Genomic DNA, 17,642 nt, shown 5'->3' with positions numbered 1-17,642 from the left:
CTACCTGCTCTATTAACCTAGATAGGCATGGTGCAGTGCATAATATCCCATCTAAATAGTGCAATTTATGCAATTACTGTGTGTCTGATTGATACTGTACTCCCCAATCAGAGAGGAGCTTTTTTTCCCCTTGTGGTGGAGGGATGGGAAGGGGGAGGGGTGGATGGATGGAGTCGGTGGCTGAGAAAGATTGAATGTACACTGGTACTGATTCCCCATGTTTTTATAGACTGAGAAGGGGAATTGATGGGGCTGTGGATTTTTTGGTATCTGCTCTTTTAGGGATTCTCCAATTGCCAAAGGCTGTGTGCATATATGCTATATATATATATTTTTTTTATTTTTTTAAAACCCAAGACTGTCTAGACTTGTAGTAAAATTTTATATGCTTCTGTACAGTCAAATCTGAATTCTTTATGAAGAATACACTGTTAAAGGCCCCCTAACATCCAATGCCAACCTTGTCAAATCTTCTTCCATGATAACTTCTACTGATGTTCAAAAGTCTTCACATCACAATTTAAGGATTAAAAAAAAAAAAATCAAAATACACTCTCAAAAATGTATGTTAAATGCCTTTAATCATCCAGTTTTCCATTTTCTTTGCACCCGCAAGTTCCACCCCTCAAAACTCTTCCTTGCCTTCTGTGATGTCAACAGCAGTGAGTCAGCTGAAATGTGCATTACTTATATCTAATGGTATTCACCCTGTCATAACCAGGTGCCTTTACATAGATCACTATAGCGAGCCTGGTATCATGCAATTCAGTTCTAAACCTTTTCGTGCCATTAACTCAATCCTAGAATATTTCCACGGAGCAGCAATTATCATCATCTCTAGATTGCTATGCGATGAGATCTGTCTTGCTATCGTGAGTCTGTGATTAGTCAAGGTAAAATGCATAACATTGTGATGCTTATTTCAACTGACTGTACTGTTGATGACTTCATGAAAGGCAAGAAATTGGGGGTGGAGCTTAGCAAGTACAATGTGTACAAACTAAGAAGAGAAAATGATTAAAAATCTATGGTACATATCGCGATCAAACAGATCGAGAATTCGTGATTTATAGAAATATTCACATCATAGAATAGAATAGAATTTGGTGTCAGAGAACCTTTAAAGCTTAAAAAAGTGGCTCATTCACTCTATGCAGGATGCATTTCATAGTTCTACAACCCTTGAGTGGCTTGAACTTGGACTTGTTTTTCTCTTCTAGCCAGTCTAAAAAAACATTGGACACCACAACTATAATGGTAACCCCAAGAGGGAAGCAGGATACTTTCTACTTTTGAGTGTTTTACATGGAATTCAGGCAGGGCATCAGTCCCACGTATTCATATCCATGTTTTGCATCCAGTTGAGGAAGTGATTGTAAGATGAAACTCGGGTGTGAACATGCCGCCTTTATCACAACAGATATTAGTAAAGTGGCACTACAAAACTGCCACACTCTATTCAAGAGCTGGGATATCAGTGTCATACGGTGTATGTAGGAGTATTCCTTGGATAAAGCAGCGGCGGGAGGTATTGCTTTACATATCTCCGGTCCACTCCAGTGGTGGCTTTTTAAAATATTTCACACTTTTCTATCACCATGATTGCTGCTCTGGCAATATCCTGTTGTCAACTTCCTCATCAAATATTTCTTTAATCCTCATATGACTTGCTGGAAAAAAAAAAAAGAAAGCCCGAATATACCTGTTCTCAAAATCATCAACCTGATTTTGAAATAATTTCCTAAGAAATGCTGTTTTCCTTTTTTCCCCCTTTTTTTAAAGAAGTTGTTAATTTTCCACAAATATGAATGTTGAATTCTGTTTGAAAGGGCGAGAGCGACTGTCAGATTGTTTGCGCTCCTTGTCAAGGAAGACCCTCAGGGTTCGAAATGTGGAGAATGGAATAGTTGGCTGCAGCCATACCAGGGTCTGTCAGTCTGAAGAGACTAGGGGTCAGCGGAGGTCAGATTGAGGGGACCTCCTTCGATAAATAGTATGCCTGGAAGAGAGGGACCTGTTTTGGCATACAGTGCACACACTGGTGCAGATGGTGGTACTGCCGGTATTCTGCTAGAGCTCAGTTTATAGCTATGTCACACAGAGTATTAAATGTGATGAATTGTTGCATTGAGCTTTAGACTTCTGTATGTCCTATTCTGCATTTCTTTTCAATATGTGTGTATTCTATTTGTGTAAAATGTATGTGTGTGTGTTTGTGTGATTTCAGTTATGATTTTTCTAGTGTGTAATTTCTCGTGAATGTACTTTTGTAATAAAGTAACATCAATGCGTGGAATGTATATTTTTGAGTACATTGTCAATTCTTTACTGCAACATTTCCTCATCATTAAAGATAATAAAAAGTTTTGGTACCTCAAAAGTTTCCTTGAATTTCCTTGTCTTAGTTTGTGTTTCAGGTTAAAGTACCTTTCATATAACTAACACTGTGAGACTTACTCGCCCCAAAGTGCTCTCATGTCTTAGTAATCATGCAATTAACTGCGACCAGCAGCCCCATACGCATAGCGACCAGCAGTCCCATACGCATAGCGTAATCGGGCTTCGCATTGTAGCATTCAGGATCATGACAGATTTAGTATCGCAGGATAAATGTCAACTTAAAATCCCAAAAATTCTTCAATTTGAAGACTTACCAATTAAGGTGAAGTATTGAAAACAGGCTTCGGGCAACGTTTGGTTCTGCCTATAGTCCCTTTCTGTTCGAATTGATGACTGAATGTGACTCGGTCGAGAGGACCTTGGGAGAGCTACCATACACTGAATACTACAGCCAGTGCATGCAAACACATCACATGCGCACAAATTTCAATTCCATCAACGGATAAGATGTTTGTGTGCGCATGCGCTGGCCATAGTAGTCAGTGTAGTAGCTCTCCCAAGGTCCTCTCGACCGAGTCACATTCAGTCATCAATTCGAAAAGAAAGGGACTATTGGCAGAACCAAACGTTGTTCGAAGCCTTTTTTCAATACTTCAACTTAATTGGTAAGTCTTCAAATCGAAGAAATTTTTGGATTTTAAGTTGCCATTTACCCGCGATACTAATTCTGTCATGATCCTGAATGTTACAATGCGAAGCCCCATTACGCTATGCGTATGGGGCTGCTGGTCGCAGTTAGCTATGCGTACAATGGGCTGCACGCTGCTGGTCGCAGTCAGTGGTTTCGTACAATATTTATCGACGCCGTACGGCGACGGCTGTGGTACGAAACCATTATTGCATGATTACTAAGACATGAGAGCACTTTGGGGCGAGTAATTATCACAGACAACGTACTTTAACATGAAACACAAACCAAGACAAGGAAATTCAGGGAAACTTTTGAGGTACCAAAACTTTTTATTATCTTTAACACAACTCAAACAAAGAATGCAAAGAAAAAAAAGTAGGCATATTTTGCATATTTTGGAAATGTCTTCAAACCGAGCAGTCAAGTAAAAAAACACTCAGCTAACCAGGGTAAAGTGACAATATCCTCAGCTTTATATTTGCTATAGGCCAGGGGTGCCATGAAAGTGCATCAAAGGAGCTCATATTTGTAGAGGTGCTGGAAAGTTTTATTGTGAGGATACACAATTGTGGTGAACGAGAGGGCACTGCCCTTTTTCTGTTTAGTGTTGCGGTTCCATTATTTTGGGACATTAAAAAACAAACAAACAAAAAGCCCTCTTCAAGATAGAAAAATCTTTGTTAGAATACCTTTAGAAATAAGGGTGTATTTGTGTGTGTATGTGTGTGTGTGTGTGTTTGTGTTTGTGTTTGGATGTGTTTGTATGATTGTGATGGCAACTTTTTTTTTTGTGAGTTTTTATTTATTGTGTGCACAGGGTAAGTTGTAGGAAATGTTATTTCACAGCTAATTAAAGTTAGGCATAAAGATTATCCGAGCTCTCTCCTCTGTTTTCTTTTCAATAATTCAGAATGGATGCACATGCATGCTTCTATCTCCTAGGATTTCAGTGTAAACCCACTTTGGTCGTCTACTTTTGGTTCTTTTAGGTTGTCATACCTTCAGTGTAGCAACAGTATTGTGCGCGTGTTCTACCCTTAGAAATCCAAATATTAGTCACATGTTCAGTCGATGGCTGTAATATCTTGTGACTATATGGGAGAGAGATATCCATAAGTGTCAGTGTGAGGAAATATAGAACTCATCTCGTTTCAAGTAAAGCCATACAATGGGAACCAGCTTGCAGCTTGTTATAAAGTAAAGCACCATTTACTATGTACTTTTTGAACAGCATTTTATAGGTTCTGTGGAGGGGAGGGATGGGAGTCAGTGGGGATGGAGAAAGAATTTGCTCTGGTTTAGCTCCATAGCAACAAGCTTCTGGCACAATGCTGTTTTTCAGTGCTTAAGATGGCATCATCAATCATGCCCTACTCGATGTCGAATTATATGATCTGTTGACAGTTGCCATGGGATACTCAAGATGGTGATGAGGTATATCTCCTTCTATCTGCTCCTCCTATGCACTACTCTCACTCCCATATTTACCAAAAGGTGGACATAGCTGAGTCATCTGAGGAAGATTCAAAGAGGTTGTGGGTTGTGACCCAATTGGGGTATATTGACATTGTGCTCAATTGGGGATATTTACAAATTAGGCTTTACAGGCATAATTTACCATTTGCAGATGAAACAAAAACCAGCATTAAGTGCTTTAAAATAGGTCTGAAATGTGAGTTAGGGATAGAAACAACCACTGTAAAAATTTGAGCATGTACAATCGACGTTTGTTAAATACACAAAATGTGAACAATGGTTATAATAAAAAAGTTTCCAGACTAAACTGTCTACAGTTATGGTTTATTGAGAAAAATACTGATATTTCCTTATATTTTATGCTTTATAGCAAAAATTTTATTTGGTAGGATGTTTTGTGATGCAACAGACCTACACATATCCATCAAATGTGATATCTTGAACATTTTTAAATCACTGCTCCCAAAGGTCAGCAGGACCTTTAAAGTGCTGTTGAACCTCATATGCTTGCAAGTACATATTTTATAGCAAGCTTCTTACACGTATATAATGGCAGAATAATTGATATCTTTCTCTCTTTTGTTATTAATGTTGTAAATAGCTATTTTTAATATCATCATCATCTTCATCATCATCATCATCATCATCATCATCATCATCATCATCATCATCATCATCATCATCATCATTGTTTGATCATCATCATGGGGAAACATACATGGAGAACTTACCTAGAAATGTAATACGTTTGGATTTACTGGCATGGAACCCATTGATTTCATGTTAACCAACACTGAACTTGATTATGAGCAAGTTTGCGAGATATGTCAGTGTGGGTGTGGTTTTCATTCACGCCATGATGAAGATGAATCTTCATGTACAACTAATAAGGTTTAAATTCTAGCTATATTTCTCAGTTATATTAAGCATGTCACTTTTACATGGGTTAATACTAAAGGAACATGATAGATCTCCCTGTACAGTACAGTCACAACAAATACCGGTATACACACTTCCTCAATTTATGAGGGCCGGGGTTATTTATAAGGTGCTTTTGGCCAACGGCATGTAACGTCCCAGGTAGTGGCATCACTTGATATATTGGACGACCATATCTGCCAATAGGCTTCTATACTGTTCTGCTCCAAATTGCTGCACAATCACTTGATATATTGGATGCTTTCCCCCACCCTTCTATTACCTATCTTCTCCCCCCCCCCCACCCCTCCTCCCCTCCCCCATCTCATTCTCTGCCTGTTTAGGATGGGATGGGGCGCAGGGTAATTTACCATGATGCTGTCTTCTCTTCACATTAGCTATGTCATTTATTGTCCTGAATGTGTAGTGTGTAGGTCTACAGTGAAGGCCTGAATAGGATGCTCTGTGCGGTAGGGGATGGGGGATGGGATGAAGAGATTTCTCAGGCATTGACCACTCTTCTCCTCCTTCTTCCTCCTCATCTTCCCCCGCCTCATCTTCCCCCGCCTCCTCCTCTCCGCTGACTCAGTGCTGGGGCCTGCATACCAGTGCTCTGGCTGGCATGCGTGGTATGCCTCTGGTTGCTACGGGAGGACAAGAGGAGACTCTCCATGGGAAGCAAACATGGATAGGGGGGAGGGAAGAAAGAAGTCCAGCAAAATTAGAGAGTGATGGAAGGACATTGCAATGCCGCTGAGTAGTAACAGTAGTTCAATTTGTACATTCAGTACGGTACCAATACATACACATTGTCATGTACAATTGTAAACGCACACAGGTATACATGCATGCACATACATGTATGGATAAATACACATTGTACATGTATGTGTATTTACATTCAATAAATATGAATATTTTTGTTGTTTTTTTAAGTCGTACAAGTATCAGTTCTTTGTGGAAGTATGGAAACATGATTTCCACATGGATTTTTTTTTTTTTTGTAACTTCAGAATTGTTTTGGGATTGCACGTGTATTTCAGGAGACTCTGGCTGGATCCTATCCTTCTTTTCTGTAGTTGTTCATTGTGCAGGCTCCCAATAGTGTTTATATGATGTGTTGTTTGTCTTGTGTAGAAAATATATCATAGTGTAGAATAAGGTAGGATGGAGGCAGGGGATTGATATGATTAGTATAATATATGGTGCTTTCCTTTGTGATCTGTTCTTGCTTTCATGCTGCAGTAGTAGATCTTCATCATATGAATATTATCATAAAGGACAGATTAAATTCGTTATCACTCTTTTTATGGACCTTTCCGGTAGCATGTATAACCTTGGATGCAATAAGATTATTCAGCAATGTTTTTTGATAGCACTGCTTTGTTTAGGGATTTTGTTCATTTTTTGTTTTGTTTTCGTTTTGTTTTTAACATCAGGTGACATTGGCGTAGTGTTATTTTCATAACATCGATATAATATGGGATTTTATGCAGTGGCAGGGACATAGCCGTGTGTCAAATCAGCAAGCATATCTTCCCCTCATATTGGATGGTACAGCGAGAGTGCTACAAGCCTCGTATTTGGGGTAAAGGTCATATGTGGTCTCAGTAGTCAGATCTTGCTGCTACAGGAGTTACTGTAATTGCTTTTGATGCAATGCACAACAAGCTCCGCCAAGCTGAAGTCTTCCCTGCTCAATATAGAATGCAAAGTACTATATATAGCAGCTACATTTTATACTGAAGAGTGAAAATGCTAAGTGCTTTGAGAGTTCACCAGTCCTGGAAATTATTCTTAGTTGTGAATGGCACAAATTTTGATGGTATCTGACAAAGTCTGTTCAACCATGGAGCTATATCCATGCCTAATTTTTTTGTCTAGCAGATTACAAACATATTACATGGCTACATCTACAATGTAGTACTCTGTAATAATATTTCATGTAGGCCTACATATTATGTATACTCTGTAGGGTCAAGTACCACAAAGTTAATTTGAACAATTGAGTTGTACAAGCACAGACAAATCCAAGTTGCAAAATACACTGTACGTTGTAACTCCATTAAAGGGATGGTATACATTGTAGTTTTGGGTGAGATGGGTATTCAGCTTTTAAATTTTTTTCAAGATAATTACAAAACCACTTATGAAATATCAAAGAGCATGCAATTTCAGAGGAATTCAAAGTTTATTAGATGAAGAACGGTTTTGAAACGGCTGAGATATCCAAAAAACAGTAAAACAAAACAGTCCTAATAAGAGGTGGGTCCCACCTTTTATTAGAATTGTTTTGCTTTGGATATCTCCCATTTCAAAACCAATTTTCATCAAATAAACTTTGATTTCCTCTTAGAATTGCATGCTCATTCATATTTCATAAAGAGGTTTCTCATTATCTCACAACAACAAAAAGAAAAAACAGAAAGATAGAAACCTGAAGCCGACCATCTCAATCAAAACTACAGCATACATGTACCTTTAATAGTGTAATTGTAGCATGGGAAGCTGACACAATGCTCTAAATTTTAGAGGAAAGAAGAGGGTGTCTGATTTAGTGAATGGAAACCAAAAGTATAACGTATGCAAAGGATGCTGTGTAGTGAAATTTAGTGAACAGGGACGATAATTGGATAATTGTGTGTACTTGCATACTGGATTAATATCATTAGTTTTCAGTGAATGCATCTGTAGAAACTACAAGCTATCATAACGTCGTTTTGAAGAAGTAACTATTATACATGTCATAAGTATTCATTCTTAACTAACCACATTGCCAAGACGGTCCCTTGAGCAATCTACATTTAGTGATTCAGTTAAATAGGATGATGTCTTGTAGATTTGAAATGACTGGGAGTAAGGTGATATACTGTATACGCTATATATTTCGCGTGGGTTTTATTTTCGCGAATTTCGCAAGTCGGGAGCTATTCGCGAAATTAACAACACACAAAAATGTTACCTTCCAAAATGAATCCCTTGCCTTGATGATACGAACATTTCAGTACTAGTATACCATGTCACGGCTTACCGAACAGACCATACTGGCTAAGCTTGTTTACGCACGTCCACATCTACTTACGAATACTGTAGAGAGCCAATCCATTATCGCAAGGGGACCACTCGTCAGAAATCTAGCGCGATGGACTTAACCACTTCAAAAATGTTGAATTCTAACTTACTAGTTCGCAGAGTTTGGTAAGTTTTTTTCATGCAGTGTATCACTAGTATCATTCTTATTTGCTAGTAAGTTGAAAATTCACACTTTCTTTGCCACTTCATATTTTCTCTGGTCCCCCAATCGCGAATTTAACCACTCGCGAAAATGTGTGACAGCGGCAATTCGCGAAAATTTATGTATGCGAAAATTATAGCGTATACAGTATTTAGCAGTGTGTTGACAGCAGTTTGTTTCTTTCTTGCTCATGGACTACCCTCATAATAAGAGGTCCCTAGGACCTATATGGTTAAGAGCAATATTTATGCCCACAATCACAGTCTGGAGTGTGCAGGAAATTATCCTTGAGTAGTACGTTCCGTTTTAGTAGAAGTGTAAATGTGGCATTGTGGAGCAGTGTATAAAGGTGGGTCTTTTGGCATATTATAATTATCTCAGATATTTAGAACCGATAAACTGGCCAATCACTTTCATATTCCTGCTGAATTCCTGAGCACTGCCTGACTTGTTCTCACATAGCTGTAATAACTCAAATCTGATTGAAGTGAAAAGGAGATGCTCAGAAGCACTATTATCAACATATTTGTAGGTGTGTGCTTTCTTGTCACAGACAAACCACAGCCATATTGGAACATACTGGAAAACTGAAGCCCCACCTCAATGAAAACTCTGTCTTCCCTTTAATACACCAGCATTATTGCAGTTGGTGGTATGTTGTAGAAGGTCCCTGAAGGTATTTGACCTATATAATTCAGGCGAGATGAGCGGGGTGATACATGTAGGTCCCATGTTTGTCTGGGAGTGCAGAGGGGTGTATGAGATTAGGATGTAATAGGGACATTGTGCTCCCAACCAGAGTTGACCCACGACTTTATGATAACACCCGTGTGTCACTAACCTCTCTATGTGTGAGTGAGTGGCTAATGATGGTTGATCAATGACCTATACCGTAAATGGCATGATATATTTTGCGGCATTTTCCTTTTCGCAAATTTCGCGAGTCGGTTGCTATTTGCAAAGTTTACAACATGCGAGAGCAGTAATTTTTTAACCCAACATGAATGCTACATTCATGCGCATTGTTCTTTGTCCATTACTGTACTCCTTAGTTGCAAATTCAACCACTTCCAGAAACAACCAATCAAATGACAAGGATCTATCTAGGTGTTATATAATATATATATTATATAATTCCACTGCCAATGAGGAGTCAATTCAGATATTGAGGAAAGTAGTTTCACTGAAATGTTTCCAAATCGACAGGGATACATTTTTTTGAATGAATTGCATGTTGACATAATTGGCCAACACAAAGAAACCTGAATAGAATAATGCAATGCGAATGCATGTTGATTCACATTGATTCATAATACCCCAATTGTATGTGGCCAAAAGAATATCTAAATATTTGCCACCCACCTTACGATTACATTTTCTAGTATTTTTATTCAGTTTACATGGGATATGGTCGCAAAAAAACCTTCCAAACTTGAAATAAGGAGAGAATCACTCAGCAGTGATCACATTACACCTTGTCAATACCTTGGACAAAAACTTCAACTGAAAATTCAACTGAAAATGTTTTTAGGCTTTTCCCTGGAATTACATTCTTTTCTTATCCTTTTTGATTTCCATCAGAAGTGAAAGTTAGAAGAAGCATTCATGCAATTTTTAGAAGAGAATTGCCTGCCACAATATGTTTTGGTCTCAAATGAGGCTGAAAATAAGCATAGAATAGAATAGTTCCGAATTCTGACGCATTTGTATGATGTACATTGTACAGTGTATGCCTGTTGTTTGAGCTAAACCTAAAGGGATGGTATAGTTGTGGTGGAGATGAGGATTGGGCTTTTAAATTTTTGCGAGATACCAAGAAACTACTTTTGTTACAAAACATACCGTTCTACAATGTAATAGGAATTCAGAGTAAAAGAACTCACAGATGCGGATAGATATACAACAGCTAGGTTAAAAGTGCATGATACGATGTAGTTCGGGATGCAGTGCTGTCAAACCAGAAATATAACGTCATGTGAATTGAGACTCTTGAGACAATTTCACAAGCGGTGAAATTTGTGATGGGTATAAAACCACAGTGACGGAATGAGATACAAATATCATTTCTATTCAAAAAGCATTTTTCTCTCTTTCGAGATGATGTCACATACAATGCAGTACAGTGATACAGTGCATCTATGTTATGGTAGGCAATATTTTGGCGTATTGTTAATTTTATGAATGCTTGTCCACTTTCAAAAGTAGAATAACTGCGAAATACAATGTATGTGACACAAAAACTACTTCACCGTAACTTGACTAATGGAAAGGAGCCATTCTATGTCATGTTTTCATTTGATGGAAAAATATGAGTGCCAGCTAAATGTAAAACGTGATAACCCTGGAAGTATAATGTAACAGGGTACTTCCTGGTATACACACTGGCATAACAGCTGTAGTGTTTAGTTCGCTGGACAAGCGCGAGTTGGCATACTGGATAGCAGAGAAAGCCAAGGAGTGGTAGGAAGCTTTTGCAACATTGTCCCCCGCCGCTGCCCAGCAAGACTTCCGCCACAATTGGCGTATTGTTCTGCACGTCTTTTTTTTTTTTTCTCACCTTTTTTTTTTTTCAGTGGCATGCTTACCCAGGATGTAATAGTAGAATACATCGGATGTGTGTATATGTTTATAAATTCTGTGGGTGTGTATGTATGTGGGAGGACTATAAGAACTGAAAGAGAGGCCTGTGCTGTTTGGAAACGATAGTTTGATACATGACTGAATGCCATGTGATGAGTTCTAATTTGAAGTAATTTGTTTAATTTTGTTCTAATCTACTTTACATAATACAGTACCTCCTTGTCAAGAAGATAAAAATTGCTGTGGGGGGGGGGGGGTGTCTCAGTGCAAGTCAGTGTCAAAGAAATAGCTACACCTTTCAGAATTTATGATATTTGCAGAGTTGACAAAGGTTGTGTGTTTGTGTGTGTGTGTGTGTGTGTGTGTGTGTGTTGTGTGTTTTATGATAGAGCTAACTACAATAATGCGAAAGTCATAACCAGTTGATTGTCTACTTATAAACTACAAGACCCTGGGATACCATGCCAAGTGAAATTTGCATGTGTGGTCACATGACTTTCCCAACATACCATCATTTTTTTTTCAGTAAATAAATAGTACAGTATACATATACTCCCTAATAATTTTTATGTGCAATATATCCAGATGGAATCCCATTTTGTTTGCTCATTTATCCAGTAATAAGCAATATATTCTGTCACTTTATTCAATCACAAGCTTAGCAGACAGATAATACCTCACCCTAGAAGTAGCCCTACAAATGTTTAATGTTATTTAGCCCCATGTGGGAGTGGAAAACTATCTTAACTATGTGAACAGGTTGCAGGCATGATGCTGTAAACGCCAAGGTTGGATAACTGCCTAGGAAGTGGCAATGCCCCCGCTGGATGGTGTAAAAGGAAGTGGTAGGCCGAGGAAGTAGAAGGAATATTTTTAGCGTGCAGTTGATAAAACATGGACTTGAACGCACACAAACAGCGAAGCCAAAGGATGTGTATGACATTATTGAAGAGCTCTGTAAAGTAACAGATCAGCAAAATGAGTTGTGTTTGTCTTGAGCTGGTTATGCCAAGTTCAGAAATACTGTATACATGCCTTCCAATTAAGCACTAAATATTGCATAATGATGAGTCATTTTAACTTTGTCAGATCCACCGATTTTTTTTTCACTCTCCATATGTGCATTATCTGTAGGAAAATTACTTGTTTCCAAGCAATAAAAACAAACAAACAACGATCTACTGCGAGAGGATAATTGATGCCAATCATACAGTAGGTCATTATACATTATGAAATCTGATATTGACTTCCATATATGTGTACGACCTATATAGGCCTAGCAAACATTGGAACATAAAGTTTCATATTTCTTTTGCATTTTTTGTTTGTGTGTGTGTTTGTGGGAGCAAGGGTGTCAAAACCCAAGGGACTGGCTACCATGGGCATTTTTTTTTTTTAAAGGGGGGGGGGGGCATTTAATGTGTTTCTCTGTAGGTGTAATCATCATGCTATAACATGCAGACCTTGTCAGTCTTTACGGGTTGAATGGCTCAAAATGCCATCTTCATTTCATGTGATAGTCTTGTAGTTTTGGTTATGGTGACACTCAAGGGGTTTTAAGGGCTGTAGATTGATGACTCAACACGTGGGGAGATCAGATACGGTGTACCTCTCCCCCAGTAGTCTACGTCAACAGGGTTAAGACGCGAGAGTCTTCGCTGGCACAATTTCCTCTTTGCGATGGCTTGCGAAACTTCGTTTGTGGTCGTTAACAACTTTCGAGATGGAAACCGACATTCCCCAACATGCATGCATACTGATGTCAGTAGAGTGTTCCATGGAGGCGTGTGTGAAACATGTTTCCCGTACCGAAGCATTAAACAATGCCTCCACTGATTTATGTGGAAGCATCAAAACTGAACTGGTATCACTGAGCCCAATGAGCCAAAATCAACTCGTAGGCGTGAGGTTTGGATAGCAAAAGCACTGGCATGCATTTCACTTCTGGGTTTGCAATCATGACATTCTTGGTCTCAGTGCTGGCATTCAGGTCTGAAAATAGATCGAAATTCATGTTTTCTATCATGTATTTCAAGAAACATCTAAAACAAATGGTTTCCCAATTCTGAGCTGGAGGAGTACAAATTTGTGCCTTCCTAGTCCCATATTTGCTCATTTTCGTTGCTGTCACAGACATTCATGCTTGTTTATGGTAACTACACTGTACTTTCACATTATGCTCCCCGTGTAGTTTTGGGAGCAAGATTTGTTTACTTTAAGGAGGCTCTATGAATTTTAGTTCAGTATAGTTGATAAATGCAAATTTCTGCAAGCTTTGTGGTGTAGCATCTCTCCCTTCTTGTTATCATGACCATAAATTGGCCTGCCATACTGTTCATTTGGTGCCTTAGATGGTACTCGGATATTTTTTAAAATGGGTTTCCAAAGGGGATATGAGTCCAACCCTTTCTTCATCCTGACTCAAACTCGCAGCTCTCAACTTCCGCCGCGGGCCTTCATTTCCGAGTCAGTAATGCATTTGCTTGCCATGTTGGGCGCAGGGAACAACAAGTATATCAGATGTTCAGGCGGTTTGAGGCTGTTGCATTTCCTTTGCCTATTGATAACTACCCAGCCGTGAGTTGAGGAGCATTTCCTTGGTATCCCCTGCAAGCATTATACTTTTTTTTTCAGGTCAGCTCTTCAAGGGGATTGTCAGGAACTTCTACTCCAACCACTGGCAAGCAAATATGTTTTTACAGGGTGAAAAGCCACAAAATAAGGAAGAAGAATGAGGAGGAATTTTTATAACACACAATAGCCATGCCTTTATACACAAGGGGAAAAAATCAGTGCTGGCATAAACATAACCTCCTTGGCAGAGGCAATGAAAATGAACAGATTCTTTTGAAAATGTGATATCATACGAATGAATGATTATCTTGGCACTGATGAAATATTTGTATAAAATGGGCCTCTAGACTTCTCTTCTTTTCTTTCATTTTTGTTTCATTGCAGTGTTTCTCAGGCTCTGCCCTGTTGGTTAATTTTTTGCTGTCATCTTCTGACAGCTCATAGGAATGGATGTATGTCATATCTTCATATATATCAGTATGTACAATGCTCACATTGAGGTGTGAGTTTTCTTCAATTTGTCTCCCTCTACAAATTGAATATGTAGAGGGAGACAAATAGAAGAAAAATCAAATCCCAACCTTCTCCCATCTGCTTAATAATCCCTTGCTTTCATTAATGCCTTGTGCGCCTTGGACTATTTAATATAACAATGTCAGAATTTCGGAGCTTGGGTATTTGTTCCAAGTTCACTGTGTCACTGCCGGCAACCAGGGATAGCCTGGTGGTAGTGTCGCCCAGAAAGCAGTAGATACAGGTTCAAATCCTGACGGTTCCCTTTTTCCAACATGTGTGTTAGAATTGCAGATCAGCAGTTAAGATCTTACAAATTTCATTTGTAGAGGGAGAAAAATTGAAGAAAACTCACATCCTGTCCTTCACCCCTCTGCTCAAAATCTCTTGCTTTCATTAAAGGACAAGTCCACCTTCATATACATGTGGATTGTCCGATTTTGCTCAAACTCTCACTGATGTGTTCTAGTAATATTGCTGCATTCACTAAATCCACATGTCTATGAAGGTGAACTTGTCCTTTAATGCTTTAAACATTCTTTTAATTTCTGCTCTCATATCTTTAACCCACAGGATGTACTGGAGTACAGAAAGAAGATCCGTCCCCTCAGGATAAAGATGTTGGATGGATCAGCCAAAACTCTGCTGGTAAGTGAAGTGTTGAATGTCCAGTCCTACCTGTGATGTGCTAGCCTTTCAACAAGGCCCTCTCGCTTTAAGTTATTGTGATATGGGTGAGTGAAGCAAGCCCTGCCAAGCGCGACAGTGCAAGGGCCTTCTGAGGTCTGCTTCACACATATTATTAAAGTGACCGTAACTCTACTGAATAATCAAAACGGGTTCTCAAAAAAAAAAAAAAAAATTGAAGTACATATACAGTGTACATGTAGTTTCCAATAGTGCTATTTTTTTCGTATTTTAAAAATCTTTGGCTGAGGTTGCTTTTAAGAAATAGCAATTATGAAGCACACAAAACTAGTGATCAGAACAGCTTTTATGATGCTAAAATGTGTTTGACAAGACTATGGACAAATGTTATTGTAAACTGTATGGTCCTCAAATCTACACGTCTGCATTAATTTATAGATATGATGCAGCATATAAATATTAACAGGTAAAATTGAGTGGGTTGAAAGCACTTTGATATCGGTCCTTTTTAGTTTATATTGTTTTCATGTTCTGAAAAAAAAAGCACATGCTTTTATTGCAAAATTATGTCTTTTGGCATATGATTAATTGTAAAATTTTATAGAATTTGGCCTTGACTGCAAAAATATTTTACATGGAGTATAAAGTGATTGCACTTTTATTCGGTGCATTTATAAAATTTTTTTTTTCTGGCCAGAAACAGTGTTTTGAAACACTGTTTCTAGCAAGAAAAAAAATCTAATAAACGCTAGCCGTAACTTGAAACAGTGTTTTGAAACACTGTTTAAATGATGTCACAATGCCTTGCGCACGCCCTGTTTGACCTTTTGCTGAAAAACAAACTGCGCAGAATGAGTTGCGCAATGGCACAGTCTGAGCGAGAGCCCCAACATGCTCGGGGAAAAAAATCTTATATACATACAGTACGCTCTCCTGACAAAACCGTGTTTCAAATCAGTGTTCCGAATCAGTGTTTCAAAACCGTGATTCTCGGCACGCAAAATCTTATAAACGGGGCCCAAGAATGATGAAACAAAGTTTGATTGCTCCCTACCAAATTTGATGTTGGCAGAGCTATCTGCTCCTCTGTTCAGCAGGGATCTCCCCGTACATTTCACGCTCTTGTTCTAGCAAGGATAGCAAGGTTGACCTCTGTCTTTCTTTGTATATTATTCCCATTGTTTCCTCCAGATTGATGACAGCAACACTGTGAGCCAGATGCTCATAACAATCTGTACAAAAGTGGGTAAGTATTGTCATAGTCATTGGTATGTATTTGTTTTTACTTTCCAGAGAAGAGAGTTTATTTTGTCACTTTTTTAGTGTTTGTGAGTGCTACTCCCAACCCCTTACAATTTTTGTCTCACCCGCATATACAAGTGCATAGGGGAAACCAGATATACAGTGTAAGTGTCACTTTTTCGTCATCCGCGGCGGCGTTGTCATCAACAATTTGGTGTACTCTTGGTAACTTTCTACAGCTGTGAGCTATTATGACCACCACACTCGCACTGCAGATACATATCCTAAAAATGCTGGTCAGGTTCAATTATGGATGCAGTCCGACAAGGGCTAGGGTCAAAAGGTCAATGAACTTGCCCTGATAATCACTGTGCTCACAATATTGTGGTGTCCTCTCAATAACTTTCCACAGCTTTGAGCTATGACCACCAAACTTGCACCACAGGTACATAACCTAAAGATGCTGGTCATGTTGGAATATGGATGTGGTCCAACAAGGTCAGAGGTTAAAATGTCATGATGGTCTTACATGGGAGAAGCTTTAAAGCTCTGATATGCAAAATTGCTATTCATGTTTTATTGTGTTGCTTGATTTTAATTTGTGGTCGAAGTCTTTGAGGTTTTTGTCTTTTTTTTGGGGGGGGGCTTGTGTTATTTTTGGCAGTCATATCATCCTGGTGTCTTATCTTTTATTCGTGACAGGCGTAACCAACTACGATGAGTATTCCCTGTGCCGCGATATTCAAGAGGAAGACAAGAAGGAAGGGGGCACAATGAAGAGCGGGACACTGAAGAAGGTAGGAGATATGGTTTCCATGGTTACTGGGATGCTATGGGGATGCAGCGTGACACCTGGTAGATCTATTCCAATCCATCTGCCCAGGGGAGTTGGGAGAGGGTCTCTCTCTTTCTCTTTCCCACCTCCCTGATCTACCCATCTCTCTTATTAAATTCTGTATCTGGCTATCTGCCCATCTCTCTTTCTCTCTAGCTATCAATCATCCTATCTACATACCTATATCTGTCTTTCTGTCTGTCTGTTTAGTGATCTAGCAGCCAACTTACAGACCTTATCTGTCATTCTATTCATATTGTCCTTCTGTACAACAGTATATCTGTCTATTTCACTATCTAGCATCTTGCCTACAAACATACATACCTGCCCACATATCTGTGTCCGTCTGTCCCAGTTTCTGTCTTTTTCTCTAGCTATCAATCATCCTACCTACCTATGTACCTACCTACATGTACCTATCCATATATCTATTTATCTGTCTGTCTGTTAGTCTGTCTATTTAGTGATCCACATGTAGCATCCAACCTACATACCATATCTATTATTTTGTATGTCTGTCCTTCTGTCCAACACAAAATCTGTCTTCTTCACTATGTAGCATCTTGGTCTACATACATACTTATTTGTCC

At 38.9% G+C, this 17,642-nt stretch overlaps 1 protein-coding gene across 1 annotated transcript in view; it reads left to right on the top strand.

Moving 5' to 3' along the window:
• LOC139741162 (talin-1-like) overlaps positions 1 to 17,642 on the top strand; it is a 188,767-nt gene that overhangs the window by 57,567 nt on the left and 113,558 nt on the right. Inside the window, exons 4-6 of the mRNA XM_071651752.1 lie at positions 14,901 to 14,975; positions 16,167 to 16,221; positions 16,920 to 17,014. Coding sequence (XP_071507853.1) covers positions 14,901 to 14,975; positions 16,167 to 16,221; positions 16,920 to 17,014 — 225 coding nt within the window. The remainder of the gene's footprint in view (positions 1 to 14,900; positions 14,976 to 16,166; positions 16,222 to 16,919; positions 17,015 to 17,642) is intronic.

The sequence above is a fragment of the Diadema antillarum genome, unplaced genomic scaffold (assembly GCF_040938485.1).
Source record: "Diadema antillarum isolate AM-2024a unplaced genomic scaffold, OU_Dant_1.0 seq00000908_RagTag, whole genome shotgun sequence".
NCBI lineage: Eukaryota > Metazoa > Echinodermata > Echinoidea > Diadematoida > Diadematidae > Diadema > Diadema antillarum.
Note: the sequence above shows the minus strand (reverse complement) of the source record. Positions and strands in the feature narration are given on the sequence as shown.